At 45.6% G+C, this 22,530-nt stretch overlaps 1 protein-coding gene across 2 annotated transcripts in view; it reads left to right on the forward strand.

Moving 5' to 3' along the window:
- HSD17B10 (hydroxysteroid 17-beta dehydrogenase 10) overlaps positions 1-22,530 on the forward strand; it is a 67,677-nt gene that overhangs the window by 19,975 nt on the left and 25,172 nt on the right. For both annotated transcript variants that reach the window (XM_069645296.1, XM_069645297.1), the window contains exon 3: positions 10,162-10,326. In XM_069645296.1, coding sequence (XP_069501397.1) covers positions 10,162-10,326 — 165 coding nt within the window. The remainder of the gene's footprint in view (positions 1-10,161; positions 10,327-22,530) is intronic.

The raw sequence follows: 22,530 nt of genomic DNA on the forward strand, positions 1-22,530 counted from the left end.
CAAGAAAAGTGCCTAAGACTAAAAGATTTTAATAGACCTTTTTTTGGTCACAAGGAATTTGGTAGTATGGCTGACTATCTCATTTAAATGTCCATCTGTAAATTTAAGATCGAAAATTTTGCGTTTGCGTTTTAATCTATGGCCAGTCAATGAAATCTTGGAAAGACGTGGTATGGTCACAAAGAAGCAGAGCCACTGTCGGTTTTGTAATGATAAATCTCAAACAGAAACGCTTGCTCATATCATTATCCAATGTAATGCTTTTGCTCCACATCGATTCAAACTGATAAAAGAAATGACATGGCAACATGTTAGTCGATCCTATGATGAAATATGGTGTGAAATTTTCAGTGCAAGAAAAATATCGATCAGCATTGCTGCTATACAATTGCTTGACATAGCATTTCCTTGTGCAAAAATAATTTCCTAAAAGTTGCACCTTAGTGTACCAGAAAACGGGGAGAAAAAAAACAAAAAAAAACACTTATCTATAATTTTATATAGTTCTTTTTATATGTTGAAAGTAAATGTTGATTTTATTTGTTTATCTGTACTAACAACTAAATCAAATTAATAATAATAAAAAATAAAATTAGCGATCCTTCTGTTATACCAGTCTGCGGCATTTGATCTAGTCGACCACCAAATCCTCACCGGACATCTCACCTCAGCAGCAGCTTTCTCCTCCAACACCTCTAATTGTATCCAAGCGAACCTACTGCCTCTGCCAACCCAGTCCCTATACTGTGTGGAGTCCCCCAAGGCTCCTGCGTTTCGCCAACGCTTTATAATATATTCCCAAAGCTCCTCTTCGATCGCTTGGATAACTTGGGTGTCATCTACGCTAACTATGCAGATGACAGCCAGGTCCTCATCCCGCTTACTGGCCACTACGATGAGGATTCCAAGTAAATCGATGAAATCTACCTAGAAATCCAGGCCTGGATGGCCACCAACAGCCTGTGCCTTAATGATGAAAAGACTGAGCTTCTGATTGTCGGCACTCAGGCACGACTGATTAAACTTGATCAAAGGTATATCTCCTTCAATATTGACGGGAACTGGATCCAAGTCGCCAAGGAAATAAAAACCTTGGGAGTCTATCTGGATTCGACTTTGTCCCTAAAGAAACAAGTCAGTGCTGTGACATCTGCTACCGCCTACCGTCCATCTACAGCTGCAAATCCTACTTGTCCACTAACAGCTGCATAATGCTTGCCAGAGCCCTAGCGCTGTCAAAGATTGACTATTGCGATACCCTCTTCCTAAGATCCTCTGAGCAGAATTTAAATAGGCTTCAAGTCTTACAAAATAATTCATTGAGCGCAGCACTTAATCTTCCCAGATCCAGCCACATCTCAACAATCGGACGAGAAGCCAACTGGCTTGCTGTTCGCAATAGAATCACTCTCCGCACTCTGGCAATCGCACACAAATGTCTGTCAAACTCTGCTCCTAAATATCTGTCAGATAAATTCAGCAAGCGCCAACCATCCTGGCATACCAGATCCGCCCAATCCAAACGCCTCGTAGTACCAAGTTTCAACCTAAAAACTGCAGGTGGTGCTAGCTTCCTTGCCCAAGCAGCCAATTGCTGGAATTCTCTGCCTCTTTCTCACAAACTAGAACCATCCTTGCTGACCTTCAAAACCAGAGTAAAAAGCTGGCTTAGTGACAAGCCTATCCGATGAGGCCTCCCCTGTCCACCTTTTGCTCTCACTTGTAAATGATTGTCATCAGACCTAACTGTAACCACTGGTCTTCCCACCCCTGTCAACATTTTAGTTATGCCTGTAACACAAGATTTCCAGCGCCCAGTTACCTCCAGGGTTCGGTGCGCGATACAAATACAACCTCTCTGGACCGGCATCAACTTCGTGGAGATTTCAAAACTCCTCCTTACACTTCTACTACTACTAATGTTCGAGCCCATACAACCCTGTCCAGACCGGCATCAACTCCTCGCAGCATTCTGGTCCTGGCTCTTCCACGATTTCTTCCTCTGCTGCTTCATGGAGATTTCAAAACTCTTCCTCACACTTCTACTACTATTACTGCTGCTAATGCTCTCCTGCTGCTGCTTCAGCTGCCCCGCCCTCTTCCACCTTGGTCTTCTGGCCTGCACCTGAGGGGGCCTTGTATGCCTCTCAGCCCTCCTCCGGTGTGGGTCATTAACCTTAATGTGCTGCACTCTGCAACCATGTGCCTCTGCTGCCCTCTTCTTCGAGTCCCAGCATTCTGATAATACTGGGACGAAGTCCCTAACACAAAAGTTGGTTTTCTCAACAGCTTCTATTTTATAATCAGCTCTTCGGAGATTGGGGTCTTGGTGAAAATTACCTAAGGGGGGTCTCCCATACCTCCTGACCTGTTGTTTCCCCTCCCATGTGATCCTCCTGGCTAACACTGCCCCCAGGATCAGGATCAGAAAGTGTCTGCCTTTCCCTTGCCACATGAGTGGTTCCAGACCAGGTTTCCTGGGTGAATCACCTCTGACTCATCACTGTGAGAAACCTGAGGGTATTCTCCCCGTAAGACCTCGAGAATCCCTTATTCAGGTGGCCAGGACACTGCCAACGCTATTGGATCCAGTTACTGGGGGTGGACCAGTGGGAGAGGATCACCTGGGTAGGGTAACCCGGGGTTATGCTGGGGGGGAAGAGGGTGAGAATACTCCAGGTGAGACGTGGTATTGTGCCAGAGAAGGAGAGGAGGGCGAGATATCTGAAACTTTTATAGGCTGTATTACATCTGCCTCTCCTCCTCCCATTAGATCTCTCTTGCCCAGATCCAACAACCCCTCAACTCGCAACCAATCCTCTAAGGTCCCAAACCCGGTTACACCCAAAAAGCATAATTCACAGAATCCTTGTTTCACCGGTCTCCATTGGAATACTCCCCATCCCTCTGATTTATTATTTTCTGCACTCCCAACCTGTGTTCTGTTCTATATCCTGGTCATTCTCGTCCATTGCACCAACCTTCCCTATCCTGTACCGTAAAATACTCTTGACACTCCAACCTTCTCCTTTTCCAATACAAATACTTTTTAACACAATAGACAAAGGACTTGTAATAAACTTGTCCACCTGATATTTCCCAACCCGAAAGGCAGGCAATTGACTGAAACCATACACACCTGACAGCCCTTCCCTTTCCCCACAGGGATAAAAGGTGGCAGCAAGAAAGCACACTACGAGCAAGGCGAGGACAGCAGACAGCATGACGAGACAGCTACTACACCGGCAGTTCAAAGGAAGGAGAAAGGCGGCAGGAATCGAAAGCGTTGCGAGGATAGAGGTGACCTTGCCCTTTTCGTCCCAGGCCCGCAGAACCTTTGTGGAAGAGAGACTAAGACCGCGAACAATAGCACAAGTGTCCTGCAGCACATGTCAACGGTACACGGGGCAAGCCTATGTCGATAAGCAGGAGCGAAGGAAGCTCCTACGCTTGTGGTACCGCCCTTGACTCCAACAAAGCCACAAGCCAAGCGGTCCAACACAGCCGGTGAGTCGAGGGGGAGAGCTGATAAGATGCAGAAAACTACAAATGAGAAAAAGCACACCCTTTCTTGTATTGACTCTATAAACTATGGTAAGTTTAAGTTTAGATGATTTAGAGCTCCTGTGGCTCATAAGATCTCATTCAAGTCTTAATGGGTGCGGGGGAGAAAAGAAATAACTGGTATCAATAAGAACCGGGCTGTGATAAGTGAGAATCGCAAAGTGGCAAGTTTAGAACCAAAGCTAATGAACTTTGAGTGAACTGGCAGAAGTGTGAAGGGGAGACCAGCTGCAGAGGGGAAGCGGCACCACATGTGTGCTAATTCGAGACACTCTGGTTGAGCCCCATATGAGAGAGACTACAAGTACCAGGAGGCCGTGGGAAGACTCGCGAAATAGGTCAAAGTGGTCATACAGAGGGTCAAGCAAAATCCCTGTACAATCGAAAGACTTTGAGCTACAAGCACTGTGAAAGAAATGAAAGTGAATCCCACAGCAAAAAGGAATTGACTCCTGTTAAAGTCAAGAGTGAACTTGATGGAGGGATGTCGGGGATGAAGCTATCGCCCAAGTACTAGCAGTCAAGAGGGGTCTGAGCCCTGCGGAGGGAGATCCAGGGGTGAAGCCATCATCCGAATACTGACAGTCAAGAGAGTTCCGAGCGCGGCAGAGGGCGATCCGGGGTGAAGCTATCATCCGAGCTTCAAGAAGAAACTGATATATACATTTGTAGATTACAACTGAAAGGGGTCAGCCCAAAAGAGGGGGACCCAGAGGTGAAACCATCACCCTATCAGAATTTTGGAATATAATTAAGAAGGGTTAGCACCCAGAAGAGGGGGGACCCAATGGTGAATCAGCATCCAGTGAACATTGGAAAAGAACTTTCATTTGTTAAAGGAACTTTTGTTTTATTGTTTGAACACGTCAGTCCCTCGAAGGCAAGAAACTTTCAAGTGAAACAAGACTTGGACATAGACAGTCCTGATTATGGAATGCTTGAGGGATAAAGTTGAACTGCCATCTCGTGCTAGACAAACCTGAGTGTGTCCTAAGAACTGTCCTCTCGTGCTGGAAAGGCACGAGACCGTACTGTGCTCCAAGCTCCTATCTTACCCCGTATCCTAAACGTGGGGAAGGGGGACCAAGACTACCGCATATTATTTGAGAACACTTCTTTCTTTTCTTGAGAACTATCGCACACCCTTTTTTTTTTGTATTAGTTTCGAGGTTTGGCAATATTTTTCTTTTAGTATAGGCCTTTTTGATTTGACACATCACTAGGACTGCCTTATTTTTCATTTGATGGTTGACGTTTGCTCCCATCTTAGATTTGGGTTTAGATTAGGCGTTTTCCCAACCTGCGTACAGCATTTCATTGTTCAATAAACACCCTTGAACTGTCATCACATGTGTCTGTCTTACTTGTCACCATGAGTTCCTCACATCACACTATGAAGAAAACCTGAATTGAAGGGAAAGCTTAGCGTCAGTGAAGGAACTGATCACTTGATGCTAGTTTACCTGCAGTTGAAATGCATGCATATGCTGCATTTTGGAATTCAAATATTTATAAAGTGACATAGTATGGAGAGAAATGTGTCTTTAATTTTACTAATTTCAGTTATTACATGTGTGACCCAGCAATTGAAAAATATTTGAAACCATAATCTAACATATTTCAAACCGGGTCGGGGGCTGGAGGGTGGGATTCTCACAGTTCAAAGTGGGCTTTTACAAACTAAAGAAAAAAAAAATGCCTGTTTGAAAGCACTATGTTGAACAAAAACTTCTCCTTGCCTAGCAATGGGAAAGGGGATTGAGCTGTGAAAATACATGTATGAGATGATTTTATTTAGCAGGTTTTCTTCCAATTCAGAGCAAAAATAACTAAAATAAATCAAACGGCAGTGGCTACATGGGGGCGGGGGGACCACCCAAACAGGCCTGCTGGGAGGATGCTAGCAACAGAAGGACCCCCACAGTAGATCCTCGAACACACAAGTGATAATTACTAGGTTGGACAAACTTGTCTGTGCTCCAGCCTTGTACAATAGAATTCTGGGACACCAACGTGTGAAGTGGATAAGAGGCAATACACCTTCAATCAAGCTGGGCAACCCCCATCATTACTCTGGAGGAAATGACAGTTGGTGGTAGCTGAAGAGAAAAAAATGGTCCGGTGACGGACAAAGGCCAGCCCATCTGTTTCCAGAGACTATTTTATAAATAAACTTTGAAGACTTTTATCTTTGCCATAGGACTTTGCAAAAATGTGAAAATAACAGTTTAAATATGATTTTATAGGTTTTCATTTAAGACGTCATAGACTTCATTGGTGCATGGGGAACAGAAGTGGCAGAGAATTGGGGATTATAAGGAAAGTATCCGTGATGCCATTGCGAATTTTCATGCTTGCATCCCTTATGATAGTCCACACACATGTATAAAGTTATGGAATTTTAGGCTGAATATTTCTCACAAACTGGAGGATTGGACTGGAATTTAGTGAGACGCAAGGTTACTTGGTATTCAAAACAGAGAGGGGGTCTGGGAAACTCTACCGGCACGAACACAGCCCATTGACTTGTTCTTGGGTGGATGGCCCCTGGGAGAGTCTCAACCAAGTCTTTAGCTCACTGTTCTTTTCACAGAGAAGAATGTTGAACAAAGTCAAGTCAATGGGCTATGTTCGTGCTGGTAGAAAGTTTCCCAGACCCCTGTCTGTTTTGCATACCAAGTAACTTTCGATCTCCTAACTTGCCAGGGGAATCCAGACGTGGGCCCCTTGCTCACTGCTCTTAGAGAGGCACAGCTTCACCTCACTGATGATGCCCAACTAGGCTGAAACGCGTGTATGGGGTTGCTGTAGTACTCTTGTTCAGAGAAGAATTGCCTAGCATTTCGGTGCTGGACTGCCCCTGGGCAGGACAAAGACTGATATTCGGGAACATTTCTTCTCTGTGAAAAGAACAGTGAGCTAAAGACTTGGTTGAGACTCTCCCAGGGGCTATCCACCCAAGAACAAGTCAATGGGCTGTGTTCCTGCTGGTAGAGAGTTTCCCAGGCCCCCCCCCTCTCTGTTTTTTTTTATACATTCATGCTAGTGTGAGAAATCATATTTGCCTCATAGATTTAACCGCACATTATTTATTTGCCAATTTCTGAGTGTCATTTCATGCTATTGCAAGGGGCTTTAAAATAAGGTTGGATTTTGATTCTGTTCACTGCCTCTTATTCCTGATTACCTGCTGCTTCTTTCTATCCGCTCTGAATTTTATTAATTGTGGGTTGAGATAACATTGCAGGGGGAAACCTTACCTTGGGTGCTATCTATCCTAATTCAAAAAGTGCTCCTATTCACTTGTGCTTTTGTATATGTTCTACGAGAAGGTTAACCAAGTGAATTGCTTCCATTTTCATTGTAAGTATCACCCCATTGCTGATTGCTGCCCCATAATTAAAAATTGTATGATTTCTTTTGAATTTCAAAAGTAAATAAAATATTGCATTTTCACCAACTGGCCTACTTCATAGTCCATTGTGACCCGGCGTATTTGAAAAAGTGGGTGTGAGACGAGTTGTCTACCATCTCAAATTGAATTTGTATAAAATAAAGGGAAAGACATCTCAGTTGTGCACTACATACTAGGCTGTACCCATAACAAACCCAGTCAGACTGATCAACCAGTACTCCGACAACCATATCATTAGTAAGATTTTACAGAAAAACTGGCATTTACTGATGCTTGATGCACACCCTAAAAACATTACTGACAAACGTAGCATAGTCTATACCAAAGCATCCACCCTGGCAATGGAACTCAGTCCAAGCTTTATGTCAAAAAACCGGTGGGGCAGACTATCTTAATAACGGGCAAACCAGTAACTGGCTTCTACAAGTGTTCAAATTGTAATGTGTTGCTATGCTTCGAACAATATACAGCTGCATACAACTATTTATGGTAAAATCATCAAAATAAATAAATTCACTGCAGGACAACACATGTTATCTATATCATTGTATGTATCTGCAACAAACTATATGTAGGGAGCTCTGGCTGAACACTGGTTCATGGAACACCAGTCAGAGAAAAAAAGACAACATTTAATTCTTCGGGATACGACACATCAAACTAGAACCAAGACTGCGGGGGTGTGAGAAAATTCTCAGCCAAGAAGATCATATGCAATTTAAGAGCTATCAAGGAAGGGCTGAAGGCGGATAGTGAGATGCACCACTTCCTATGATAAGATCCATCATCTCCTGCATTACAGGCAATTGGTTAATGATCAATATATGGATGTTTGTATAACTGAAAGGAAAAGAATGGCGTATGGAACATGCCTACTAATGATATTGGTGTCAAAGAAGTAGCCAATCACCCCCAGTCCCACTGGCATGCAAAGAGAGTAGTACAAAGGGAATCGCCAGACTCCATTATGTCCTGCATGCCTACCACCACCACAGCTCTCACCCCCTGACTCCATTTCACTTCAACATGATCACTCTCCTGCGACAGGAATGTCTATCAAAACACTGGCTACCTCACTGCACTTCCCACCCATGCCAGCATCCAGGAGTCCTGGTCCGCTGCGGCACACGCAACGACCACCAACCCAGTAACTATCCTCCTCATGTATTCTAACCAGGAAAGCATCCCATTGAATTACTTTTATCCTCGAAACAAACATTGTAGTCTTTTATTTTCCACATCCTATCAAGGCGCCTGGCCATTTCCTCCAGACTTGCATCAGGGATAATCCACCCAATGTATGTGTTTTTGTTTCCTTTTAAAATTTTATTTTAAACAAAACGTATATATTTACAAATTCACTGTGATCGCAGCACTCCACTCAAGCTATCATCGCGCATATAACGCGTGACAATATCACAGGGTGACTTTAATAAGCCGATCCCAAGATGACGGTGCCCAATGTATCCAGCGGAGCATTGCCATATAGAATCCAGACCCAAGGAACAGCTAAAATCCTAAACGGTTAAGAAAATGATGGGCACTGTCCCAGCCTCCCTTTTAGATAAAGCTCCAAGCAATCACTTTTAAAGAAACCTAGCCAAGCCATTCTCCCCACAGGAGAAGCCGGAATTAAAGTCTGCTGCTATCTAGTAACTCAATGCTAGCGCACAAGACAGCCAGGAACGTAGGCCACGGCCTAACCCTTCACTCACTATAACCAATGTTTGCCGACACACAAACTGATCTTATGCTCTGCTATTCTCCCTTAGACACAGAATGCAACCGTTGTGATCTGAATTATAATCTGTAATTATCCATACTCCATACCAAACAGCAAGTCTGCAACCAAAAGGCAACCGGGCAACCGTCCTTTAGACCACTCTATACTTTCACTGCAAAAACACCTAAAGTCAACTGGCCCTTGCACTATACAGGTATAATCTGTTTTTCACCTCTGACCACAGCCACGCAGCTACCACACTGAACCAATTGCTACACACCATAAGAAAGGTGCATCGGGTGCCCCAGTGCCACTATATTTGTACTGCAACAAGCATGCATTAAAATAACAAACTACCAAGGTAATATGGCTTCAACCACATAGGACACCATTGCCAGGTGGCTTTTAATTGGGCACTGAATGCCTGCTCAACCTAAAATCACACTGGTATCAATGGAGAATCCTTTTACAAATTACCTGGACTCTCCTCTTCATTCCTTTCCTCCCACCATCCCTGCTTTCTTTCCAACAGGCCCCTGTATGTGTAACATTGATTTGTGAACCGATACTTATGTACTTATACAAAAGTCTAGGAATACTGACTATGAATGCATGTGATATTATGTGTCAATGACACAATATATGCTACTAACCCACTACCACCTTTGACTTTGAACAGGGGTTTCGATTATTTAATATTTCTAAATAGTAATTACTGAAATTCCTGTGCCTTCCAGAACAGGGTGAAACATAGCACGTGCCACCATCAGGTTAATGTTGGCTTGCATATGAACTCGCATTATTTAAACTTGTAAAATAAATACATCTGATTTTACACTAATTCAAGAACATATTTTCTTTTGCCGTGGCGCAGGACTTTACTAAACAACTTCTATACTAATTATTAGCACCTCATTTTGCAGGAGCAGCGAGGGAGAGTGAGCAAGCACCAGAGATACAAATGTCGAGGCGGTAACTGAGTTTAACCCTGTAACAAATGTAGTGGCAGCGTTAAAAGTGGCCGCAAGCCTAGCTAAAGATTAAATGAGAGGAAGCAGCAAGAAAAAAAGAACTGATAGAAAAGAAACAAAACGGAATGCAGTATAAACAGATCATGAAAAGGGAAGCCATTTAAAGCAACATGGCAAGATAGAGGATTCAACAGACGGAAAGCAATAGGAGTACAGTAACTGGCAACAAAGCAATGGAAAGGGGTGGGGGTTGGGTAATGTGCACGGGGGTTGGGTAATGTGCATGTTCTGCCCCCTTTCAGGCACAAAGTTCATGAGGATGGTCTCTTATAGCTCATGGGTTATTCTGAGTAACGCCCAGTCCTGGTCCGATGAAAATCGTGATACCCAGGAGCCAGCTATGAAGTCCAGTTTCAACTCCTGCATTAGGATGGCTCTTCTTGTATATTAAACGGTTTTTTTTGTTTGATTTCTTCACTTGCATGTAGGTGACATCTGAAGCAGACGTGAAGAAAGCCCTTGCCCTAGCTATAGAAAAGTTTGGACGCCTGGATATTGCAGTGAACTGTGCAGGAATTGCAGTGGCTATGAAAACCTACAACTTCAAAAAGGATCTTCCCCACAGCCTGGAGGACTTTCAAAGGGTGATCAATGTAAGTCAATGATCTTTAAATTGTGAGGCAGCCCTTCTTTGGATTGTCACAAGAGGATGTTCATATGGGAGCGCAAGGAGACTGAGGCTGCCTGAAGAATTTTACACATTTCTACTAAAACCAAATCTCCATGCATTTTGTCAATGTATTTGACAACATGGATGTTCATATTCCTCAACTGACAATTGTTTTTTGTAAACCTCTTAAGTTCTTGCTCACTCACGGTTCTTGTTCGCTGTGTATCAAATGAAACGATATATGTTGATAAAATGTAAACACTAATGAATATTACCTCTGCTAACTGCGCTGAGAGTATTAATTCTATTAAAGACTAGGAGCCGAGCATTATGCTTAAACTTCAATGTATTACTCCTCAGCAGTTTCAACAACAAAAAAACAAAACTCTGAAAAGTGACCATACATAACTCTTTTCCTTTTCTGAAACTACAAATCACAAAATCTCTGTAGTCCATTCCAGCACAGCCCCTCTGACACACATCCTGTCTCTGGGCTCCTCCTCTCTTTTACCTGCTCTGAACTGTCTCTTTAACTTTATAACCATGTCGTTCCAACAGCGCAAAGACTCCCAACTCGTCAACTGAAGCGATGCAGCTCCTTTGCTTTTCTGTTCCACAACTCAGATCTCTGTGCCCATCGGCCTCCGCTCTGTTAGTCTTCTGCTCCTCCCCTAAGGAACATACAATGAACAAATTCAGGATGGCATCCATGTACTGTTACAATCCACAAATATCACATTTATTAATAGTACATTATCGGGTGGGAATTTAATGCTTGCTTCCTAGTCTTTAATAGAATTAATACTCCCTGTGCAGTAAGCAGGGGTAATCTTCATTCTATGACAAGACTGGAGGCTAGCATTATGCTTGTTCAAAGCTTCCCCAACGCTGTAACAGCTAGACTGTCAGTTGGCTCAAAGTAAAACCCTTTAAATGTACGATCACTCGACCAGTCAGCTGCTAACTTCTCTCAAAGATACTCCTGTCGTAAAGGCTCTAGAAGCCATCGCTCCTCTTAACGAATGTGCTCCATACATTCCCAAATCATTACCCGAGGCTTGCATAACCTCTTTGACCCACCTCGCTATGGTGGCCGTAGGAACCGCCTGGAAAGGCTTTCTATGCACTATTAGCAATTGGGTGCTGCCAGCTGCTCTGCACTCTGCTGTTCTACTTTAATATTCTTTATTGCATCTTGATACACACAATTTCGAATTATCTGGAAAATAGGGGTAATGGACCGTGAGGGTCCCTGTCTTAGTCCTTTTCACTATGGAAAAGGTCACACCATCCTGACCAAATGATCGCCTATTAATCTCCAGTGCCTTGACATCCGACACGTGCTTGCAAGATATTAGGCATAACAGCATTGCCAGTTTGCCTGATAATTGTTTCAGTGACATCTATCCGTAGGCCAACTCTCCAACAACCGTCGTGCTACTGTCACATCCCATACTGTATTATACTTACGCTCTGGGGCACCTTGTATCTAGCTCCTTTGAGTCTCACTACAGCTGGATGTTGCCCCGCTGGGACACCTTCAATTGGTAGGTTCCCTGCCGAAATCGCAGATCTGTACACATCTATGGTACAAAATGCTCTCCCGTCTTGCAACAATTGTGCTAAAAAATGTAATATAGTCACTACAGGGGCTGAAATGGGATAAAGATTTCTCCCTTTACACCAGTTCGTCCATTTAGCCCAAGCTGCGTCGTAGCGCCTCCTAGTGGATGGAGCCCAGGATTCTGCGATAAGCTCTGCTGCCTTGTCCGAAATGCTGGCAGCGCCCAGCATCTCCTGATATCCTGCATGCGACGAGCGGGAGAGTCCCTCTCACTCTCCGAGGATGACACAACCCAGCTGGGTCCGTGAGCAGTTGGTCTCCTTCGGGAAGCACCCTTGGAGAATCTGCTGCTAGCTCCATTAGCGTTGGGAACCACAACTGTGACTTTCACATTAGTGCTACTAAAATCAATTCCGCTCTCTCCCTCGACACTTCGCTAGAACTCTGCTCAGCATCACAAAGGGGAGAAATGCATAGTGCAGGCCTCCTGGCCATTTCTGTAGACATGCGTCCGTACCCTGCGCCTCCGGGTCTAGCCTCCAACTGAAGTAATTGGCTGTTAGGGCATTGAGGCGGGACGCAAAGAGGTCCATGTGTACTGGGCTCTACCTCGCATTCAGAGTCTGAAATACTGCTGGATCCAGTCTCCAGTCGCTGGAGTCCGTCGGGTACCTTGAGTTCCAGTCGGCTGCTACATTCAGTGCTCCTGGCAGGTACTCTGCTTTCACTGAAGTCCCTGACTGGAGGCAGAAGTGCCAAAAATCCTTTGCTAGCTCAACTTGTACTTCATTCCTCCTAGGTGATTTGTGTAGCGGCCTGCCGAGATATTGTCCATCTTTAGCAGAACGCAGGACTTCACCTTCCCTCTCGTAAACGCTTTGATCGCGAATGATCCTGCCAGAAGTTCCAGGCAGTTTATGTGCAGGCAACGCTCCTCTTCGCTCCACTTCCCTCCTGTTTCCAGATCCCGCACCCCAGCCTATGCGACTGGCGTTTTATTCTATTATCAGGTCCGGTCGGTCTCTGTAGATGGCACGGCCATTCCAGGCATCCGTATTCTTCAACCACCATTCCAGCTCTGTGATGGACTCCTGATCTAACGGCACTTGCTGATGATACTTCAAACCTTGCAGCAAGTGTTTTATTTTTAGCCTCTGTAGAGCTCGATCGTGTAAAGGACCTGGAAATATGGCCTGACTGGAGGCTGCTAATAACCCTGCAATCCTCACTAGCACCCTGAGAGAGATTGAATCTCATCTCCCTTTTGATATCTCTTATCGTTCTGGCTGTTCGTTCTAACGTAGCCTTCCTGGAATCGAATCCTAGGAAATCTAGCCTCTGTGCTGGCGTGGTGTCTGACTTCTCCACGTTCACTAGAAAGCCCAGCGATAACAGTAGGTTCTGCACCCATCTTGTCTGGAGTGTCCCGGTCCTCTGCTAGGAGTAACAGGTCGTCTAGATATATAATCAACCTGATGCCCTTTTCCTGAATCGTTGCTGCCACTGGCTTCATCAGCTTGGTAAAAGCCCAGGGTGCCAACGCAAGCCCGAAGGGCATTGTCTTGTATTGCCAGAGCTGTCAGTTCCAGTGAAAAACTAGGAACATCCTGTAATCCTCCTGCACCGTCAGGTAGGTGTCTTTCAAGTCTAGCCTTGTCAGCCAGTCTCCCTCTCTCAGAGAGTCTCTGAGCTGATGGATACCTTCCATCTTGAAATGGCGGTATACGATCTACCCGTTTAATTCTTTTAAATGTATATCTGGTCTTGCCTTCTCCTTCCTGTGCACTATAAACATATTGCTCACAAATCTGGGGGATGCTGTGCACCTCTCCATGCTGTCTTTCTGCGCTTGCTCGGCCAGCTCGCAAGCTAAGTATTGTTGTTCCGCTCGCGCTAGGCGCTGCTGGTGTGGCCAGCATAACTGCACCAGCGGTTGCATGAACTCTAGCCACAGACCACTGACGGTTTGCAATATCCAAGCATCGCTAGAAAGCGTGCACCAATTTCCCCAGAACTTTCCTGTTTTCCCCCAACCGGAGGATACTCTGTTGCTCTCACCTGGTGTAAAGCCTTGTCCGTGACCAGCTCCTCTTCCTCTGCGTCCTCTAGGGAAACATCCCCTGGCCGGGAAGGTGTCGTCTTGCTGTTTGTTTTCCTAGTATTGGGCTCTAGGATTAGGGGGTCTTTTTCCTCCTTGATAGCTACCGGCTGCACGACCCCTGAAGCGGCCGGTCATGGCAACAACACTATTCGGGAACACCTTTCATATGGAGGCTTGCGCCTTTTCCAAGGAAGTTTAAGTGCCGACGAACCGGCCCATCTCCTTTCCGAAAGTCTCTCCGAAGAGGAATCCCTGTGCCGCTTCTCCGGCTTCATATGATGCGAGGTCGCTCAACTTGGGATCTATCTTGAGCAGCAAACCTCTCCTTCTTTCTGAGGAGATGGCACAGTTAGCGTTGCCTAGAAGGAAAACTGCCCTTTGCGCCCAGCTCGCCAGAGCGTTGGGATCCACTTCCTCCCCCGTATCCTTAGCCCTCTCTGCCAGATCCATTATCTTCGCGAGAGGTCCTGCCAAATCTAGAACCTTCTCTTGGCAGCTTCCCCACGACCTGTCAATACCTTTGTGTAGATCTTTACTGGTCTTAGACACGAAGGTCAACATCTTAGCGTCCAGCTCAGGAGTTTCAGCCACCTTCCCTGGGAGGTCTGGGTGTGGACACTTTGCCCGCAGGCTCTGCCTTACTTCTTTGTCAAGGGCCTTCTGCAACCTTATCTTCATATATTGAGTGACCCTGGGAGATGGCTGCCAGTCTGAGGACCTTGGGTTCCAGATACTGTCTGGGTCAAACATGTCCTCCTGGTCATTCTCTTCCCCCCCTGCTGGGTTTCTCCCATTCCTCCTCAGCTACTTCATCTCCTCCTTGAGAGGAAAGGTCTTTCTCTGCTGGATACTCTTCCGAGCCTGGGTCATCTTCTCCTATATTGTCCACCCCTCGAGTGGGGGTTGTGAGGCTCGGCACTGCCTGATGTCGCAGGTAAGCTTCTTTAAGCTTAGCGAATGCGTCATCTGCCTCTGGGGTCTTCTGTTTCACCCGGTCTGATGGGCCTGGGGGTTTGTAAGAGGAGTTCCTCTTTTGGGCCTGGTTACTCCCCTTCGACCCTGTCTTCAAGGGTTCAGTGGGTGTGCACTCGGTCTCCTTGTGGCTTGCACCGGACTGTTTACATTTCTTTTTTCTGCCCTGTGATAGGTTCTGTATGTTCAATCTGCCCCCCCCCCCCCCCTTGGGTGGCTTTGTGGATCACTGCAGGTTTTATGCGCCTGCTTTCGTGGGAGGTAATTCCTCTCCCTTGCGCTGGATACAGGCCCGCTGCACAGCTGACTTGTAGCTGCTTTGCAACGCCGATGTTGCGGCGTATATAATTCGGATCAATAGGCCCTATCCGATTGATTATGCTTGTGATCCCAACGCCGGGCCCGGCGTTCATTCCCTTTGTGTTACACTCTGGCTGTACCTTCCCGAGGGTGGGGGCCGGAGCACTCGTGGAGCTTTTGCTCTGCTCCCGCGAGGGTGGGGAGACGAAGTGGAGAGCTTGCGCCTGCGAGGGCGAGCTAAGCCCCTGTCATGCCGGGAATACAGCACTGGGCCTCTCGCCTTGCCGCGACGTTGCAATTCACTTACCTGTAATCGTGCCTCTTACCGCCGCGGCCACTCACCGCCTGCTGCCTTAAGTTATTAAGTACGCCTGACGCGCGCGTAACTATCACTAAAATCCACAATCAATTACATATTTCTACAGTTATGCTTGTCTACATAACTTTCCCACACATAATCCCCCTCCTAACTGAACGTATCTCATTACACAAACTCAGTACATGGAGAGGTAATAAAATAGGACTTGTCTGCTGAAGAGCAGTAAAAGAAGAGGAGCCCAGAGACAGGATGTGTGTCATAGAGGGGCTGTGCTGGAATGGACTACAGAGACTTTGGGATTTGAAGTTTCAGAAAAGGAAAACCTATGTATGGTCACTTTTCAGAGTTTTCTGGTTGTTTTTGTTGAAACTGCTGAGGACTGATGCATTGAAGTTGAAGCATAATGCTCGCCTCCAGTCTTGTCATAGAAATGGTATTCTGAAAAAACATTTCAGAGATGTACCTTATTTGCTATGCTGTCTCACAAAGGGACATTTAGTACATTAAGTACATCATTTTGTGGAATGTCTTCAAGGGATATCCTTTTAGAGATTGTTGAGTGTTTTGAATTGTGTTAAGAAAATCGAAAGCACCAATAAGCCTTTTTTTGTGGACAACATGAAAGCACCAATAAATCTTTTTTTTGTGGAGAACATTTAGTGAACAATCTAGATCAGCGTCCCTCAGACCTATTTACCTTTCATGTTCATCATATATATTGTGAGAAATTTGAAAACTCCCCTTAACGTCCATTTTCGTATGCATTTTCCAAAGCATGTATCCATATAATGTTTTGGCTACACACATTCATATACTTTGATGTGTGCATTTCTGTATAAACGTATAGATGGAGGCTACCAACTGTGGGGATATATTGCACAGAGCTTCCAAGTGATATTTGATCAATGAGAATGTAGCTCGAGTTGGCCGTTTTCACTCGGATCCCTGAAATGCAATATATGTTGTAGTTGCTATCTACCCATTTGTTATTTTATGCATTGCTAGCAATACTGAGAGCAGACTGAAGGGGATTGCATGCAATTTAAAATGAAGAACAAAATCTCCTTCCTCCATCCCAAACTGGGAAACAATGTACCTGGTGCCAACCTTGCCCCACCTCTCAAATATGGTCACTTGTCTCTTCCCACTCCAAAAAATAAAAACGTTATAGCTGGTGACCCACAACCTGTCCCACCTCATTTTGCTAGGCTCTCCCCCATCCCTCTGACCCCGAAGCAAGTTCAGGAAATACCTGGAGTGTTGCTGCCCCCAACCTCCTTCCTCGTCATAGTCCTCCCTCTCACGCCCGGTGTGGCTCTCTATTCCTCGGGAGCTGCGATTCTGGCAGTTTTGGTGGTAGAGCAGTCTTTGACAGAGTGGTAGCCATGGCTTTTTCAAACGTTTAGACTTGCATCACCTGCTTTGTGAAGGAAGCCGCAGATTATGTGCCTGGGAAAGGCAGTGACAATGCTCTACACCTTGCCCTGACACGACAATAGTGGATTATGTAATCTATAAACCTGCAGTGATGTGACAGTAAAAATTGATACATTTAAAAATAGAAATCGTTGCTAATGGCTTCCAATGGAGGCAGTGCACAACATATCTAAATTGTCAGCACATATTTACAGTTGAGACATTTGGAACACTGACCAATGCTTTCCTTTACGGCTGCAGCAAAGGCGAGGTTGTTCCTTATGAATAACTGTGAAACATTTATCATGTTGGCACCTCTGCCCAATTAAAACTTACTTATGGACATTTGACTCTGTTGGTACATACTTGCATCTCAGCCATTCAAAGTACTCATTTATTCTTAAGCCATAAAATAGGCAAGTCTCTCTTCAAATGGATTCCTGCATAAAATACCTGACCTGATCTTATACTATGGCTGTAGTCGGTCTGCATTGACATGTTTAGATTGTGTATTGCTATCTATTGACTGTTTTACCATGGTGAAATGGCCAATTTGTCTGTTTTCTTTCGTGCATGAAACCACAGTGCTCTTACCCTGACCACAGACCTGCTGGTTCCCTTCTGTATTTAGTTTGCCCCCTCCGTTCCTTAAGTTTTTCTAAATTGTATCCACCGTCTCCGATATCCACGCACAATATACACACACACACGCGTGCATATGTCTTTAGAAATAACGTGTACGGGCCAGATAAAGTGGGGCCATACCAAACTGCTGGAATGAGGGCTTGCAATGAGAGCTGACTTATTTATTTTTTTTTTTTGGACCATTTATTTGTTTTAACTTTTCTTTTGTAACCACCACCCACAACCTGCCTTCCTTTCACAACTTCCGCCCATCGATTGGCGACGATTTTTGTCAGGTACTAACCACTTCTAAATTGACATAATTTTAACTTTTATAAATCTACAAGGTCCACACCAAGCAGTATCGGGCCCTACTGTTCTAGAAAGATATTAGTAATCTGTGCACACGCTTAACCATGGCACTGTTGACGGCATATTGGGTATTTGCCTCGCAAGAAAGCCGCCAGTGAAAATTAGTTGGGCTTTATTTTAAGCTTGCAGCCACTATGCGGGCTGCATACTAGGAAGTTATTGCTTCATGCTTCTCTAGATGCTTTTTGGGAACCCAAGAATGTTGATCGAGAATAACTAGTTAAATAGAATTGGCACCTATTAATCGGGAAGCTCATGTCCTGAGACAGCCGACATCCTGAACATAGACGTTCATTAACCCAGGTGCTGTTTATATTCCAATTATGTAAAGTAAACCCTAAGCCCTTCAACTCCTGAGCACAATTGTTTTTTTCTCCGAGAGAGAGAGAGAATTGATTTATTTCCGTCCACCTTCTCCTTTTTGCAAAACATGACCCTTCTGCAAGTATTGTCACTCTTTCCAAAGAGCAATAATCAAGAAAGCACGATTTTATTTTGTTTCTACCTACACTGTGGAGAGCTCATTTTAACACGTGGTGTAACGTAAATTGAAAGGCGTAAAAACCTTCCATTCATGCCACACCACTTTTGCAATTGTTTGTATGGTGGAGAAGATTGGTGGAACGCAACTTGCATTTCCGCTGCCTTCCTTCTTCTCCGCCATACAAATGCTCCAGTATTTGTGCCGGCCTGGATTTTCATGCCGGCGCAAATGCCGGAGATCCGTATGCCCCAGCATAAAGTAGGCAGACACTATAGGGATCCATTGTACACACTGCCTGCCATACTCGCATGGCTATGTGTACAATTATAATTAAACGGTGCCTGACATGCTTGCATGTTGGGCAGCATTACATTTTTCTTGTTGAAAGCTGCTCACCAAGCGCACATGACAAGCTGCATTCGCAAGTAAACTTAAACGCTGCCTGACCAGTGAGTTTTTATTTTTTACATTTTATAAAGTGCACAAAGCAGCCGTTGGGGATTGTGACGCTGTTACAGGCAAACTCACTTCGTTCCAGACGTGAATACAAAACATACAGCGTGCGAATACAGCATAGAAATCCAAGGTTCATACAGTTACAAGCGAACCTGGTAACAGCTAGTTGACAGTACATGAGTCCAGCAGAGAGGTTACCGAGTTGGCAGCTGGAGCTGCGAACTGCGATTGTCTTTTAGATGAAGAACCACGTTTTCACGGCTTTGCGCAAGGAATAGTGAGAAGGTTCATTCCTGAGGACAGGTGACCGGGCATTCCATTGTTTGGAGGCAATGACAGGGAAGCTGGCACCACCCGCCTTGGTGCGCTTAACCCCAGGGGTGTAGAGCTGGTTAGTGTAGTGTGTCCTGGTAGGCCTGGTTGAGACTGCTCTATCTTCTCAGAAAGATATTCTGGGGCTGTGTGTGTGTGTGTGAGGCAGTTGTGTTTGATGGCGAGTGTCTTGAACAAGCAGCGTTCTTTTACAGGGAGCCAGTGTACAGCCCATATAGCAGCTGATATGTATTCCCTCTTTGGTATATTGAGGACAGCACGGAGCGCATTATTTTGAATAACTTGCAGTCTTTTGACATTTGTTTCAGAGGTGCCAGCTAGGAGGACATTGCAGTAATCTAATTTTGATCCTATCGTGGCTCTTGCAATGTCAAGTTTTGTGTCGACAGGAAAGGTTTGACCACATTGATAAGCTTAGTGGGGTACGCTGCTGAGGAGGCAATAGCGTTAACTTGTCATGACATGGAGAGTGTGGAGTCCAGGTAGACGCCAAGCATCTTGACGGCTTTAGAAGCTGCTATCTGAGTGTTCTCGGCAGTGAAAGAGGTGTATTGCGAGTTGAGTTTGTTTAGAGTTTCCTTGGGACCAACTAAAAGAATTTTGGTTTTGTCTCAGTTTAAACGGAGTCCTTTATCTGCCATCCAGGCCTGGATTGTGGCGTAAACCGCATCAAGTGTTCTGGAGTCTGTTTCATACTTGCCAGTGAGAGTAATGAGGACCTGGGTGTCATCAGCATACTTAGTGTAAACTATGTCTAACGCGTCCAGGATGTCAGAGTGGCTTCATAAAAATATTGTAAAGAGTGGGCGCGACACATGAGCCCTGCAGGACTCTGCACTCTGTTAGTAGGAGCTTCACAGGCCTGTTCTGAGAACACCTTCAAGAAAGGAGGAGATCCAGGATGCGGCTTTGACTGAAAACTGTGCTGCGGTAGTGAGGGTCTTATGGTCTACTGAGTCAAACGCCGAAGATAAATCAAGGAGGAGTACAGCTGGTTTACCTTAATCGATAATTTTGCAGTTGATTTTTTAAATGTAGTAGGGCAGATTCCATCCCATGACCTGGGCGGAAGCCCGATTGCCGCTTACCCAAAATGCCATTAGTTTCCAGAGTGTAAGCTGCTTTGTCCAGGATTTTTTAAAGGAATGGCACTGCGGTGATGGGACGGTAGCTGTTGGGGGAGTAGGGGTCCAGGAAGTGTGTTTTTTCTTTTTTTTAGGAGCGGTCGTACCCATGCTTCTTTGAGGCACAGGGGAACCATACTTGTTGCAAGGGAGGCATTTATAAAGGCAGTGATGAAAGGGGCTAGTTTGGTTGTGCAGTCTTTGATGATATTGGCTGGGCAAATATCACCTTTACAATTGGATGGTTTAATGTATTTGAGGAGTGTGAGCACTTCAAGTTCTGTGACGTCTTTGAAGGTGAATCCTGGGTTGTCTACGGTAGGACTGTTGGTAGCAGGCGTGTTGGGAGGTGGAGAGGAAGGGGGCTTTTGACTAGATTAGATTTTGTTTTGTAGAAGGGTTTTCTCATTAATCATGGCAGCTTGTATGCTGGAACACCAGGATTAATTGTTGGCAATATTTTGAGAGGGTGGGAGCCGGCGTCACTAGTTCCCTGAAGATGGCGAACATCTCTTTGGGTTCCGAGTTTGCATTGGAGATTCTGTTAAGAGTTGGATTTAGCGGCGATGATGGCTTTTTTGTATTGAGTAGCCTAAGGGTTAGATTGCCATTTGGAGAGCGCAGTGTGCTTCTGGGCCCGTAATTCCCCGAGCTGGCGTGTCTTACAGCTTTGGATTTTTTTTTAAGCGATAGTGGGGCAATGGCCTCCACTGCTACCTTGAGTGTGTCAATGTAGCTTTGTACTAGCAGCGTGGGGTCGTTTGAGAATGGAGGCTTGAAAACGGGCGAATCTAGATAGGGTGCGAGGTTCTCTTTGGTTAATTTTCGTGAGCTCCTAGCAAGGCAGGGTGGTAGTGTGGATCGTGTGATTTGGGATTTGTTTTAGAAGGCTTGGGGATGGAGAAGTAAATGGCATGGTGGTATGTCCAGGGGCAGGGAGCATTAGCGCTGATGGTGGCAGAGCAGTTGTGGTCCGCAATCCAGTCTAGGATTCGGCCTTTAGAATGAGTGGGGCTGGTGACTATTTGTAAGATGCTCATGGTGTTTAGTGCTTTGGCAAGAGCGATTGCCTGATTCTTTTGGGTCATCAAAACCCAAGTTGAGATTGCAGAGGAGAATGGATTTGGCAGCTGTTTTTAGGCTGTTACCAATGAGGTGTAGTAGGTTTTCGTGGAAGTCGGCTGCTGGGCAAGGGGGTCGGTAAATGACATAGATTGCGAGGGTGCAATTGTGAGATAAGGACAAAGTGTCTAGGTTGTTTTCCGTGGGAAAGTGAATCTGTCTGATCTGCAGAGATTCTTTTGCTATAAGTGCTACCCCACCCCCTTTCGCTAGTTGACAGTCCTGCCAAAAGATGGTGTATCCTTTGGGTAGAGCTAAAGCCAGATTTCTGCGACCGCCAGGAGGTCTAGGTTATGGGTAGTGAGGAGGTCCTGGTTCTCTGTGGAGTGAGCTGGGATGGAGCGTGCGTTGATGAGGGCGCATAGAAAAGGGTAGTACAGGTGCATAATGTTGGCATTGGAAGGGCCAAGTGAGTGGTCGTGGGGTTGGAATGGTCCTGGTGACGCTAACGGCTTTGTGAGGGGATGGACTTGGGAGTGGAGGGCGTCTTTAGATGTGCAACCAGCATTGGCTGTGCAATAGGGGTATCGTAAGCAGGTACGTCACTGCACTGTTGGGGGAGGAGACACCGGCGACCTCATTAGAGGGTGGGTTTGGTTGATTAAGGTGAGTGTTGGGACCTAGGATGGAGAGTACGGTAGGTGTGTCGTGTGGCTCACCTATTGGCGGTGGAGCTGGAGCAGCTTTGTGTCTATTGGGGGTGCTATGATCCAAGTGGGCAGAATTGGTAGCGGTGCCCATGAAGGAGAAGTAGGGCGAGTCTACTTGCAAGTTGCGAGTTGTTCTAAGGCTGGCGTGTAGTTTAGTGAGAGTGACCACTTTCCTAGAACGTGTGATCTCTGACATTGATAGGGGGTGTGCTTAGGCCGCAGGCATGGTCGGGCGTAGGGCCTGAGTGGGTAGGTGCAACTAGCGCAGCCCTGGGGTGTCGTGTGGGGAGTGCAGCGTTGTTATTAAGCTTCACTGGGCTGGCATGGCTGACCTTGCAGCTAGTGGGTGC

Source organism: Ambystoma mexicanum, chromosome 2p (assembly GCF_040938575.1).
Source record: "Ambystoma mexicanum isolate Mex_15411 chromosome 2p, UKY_AmexF1_1, whole genome shotgun sequence".
Lineage (NCBI taxonomy): Eukaryota > Metazoa > Chordata > Amphibia > Caudata > Ambystomatidae > Ambystoma > Ambystoma mexicanum.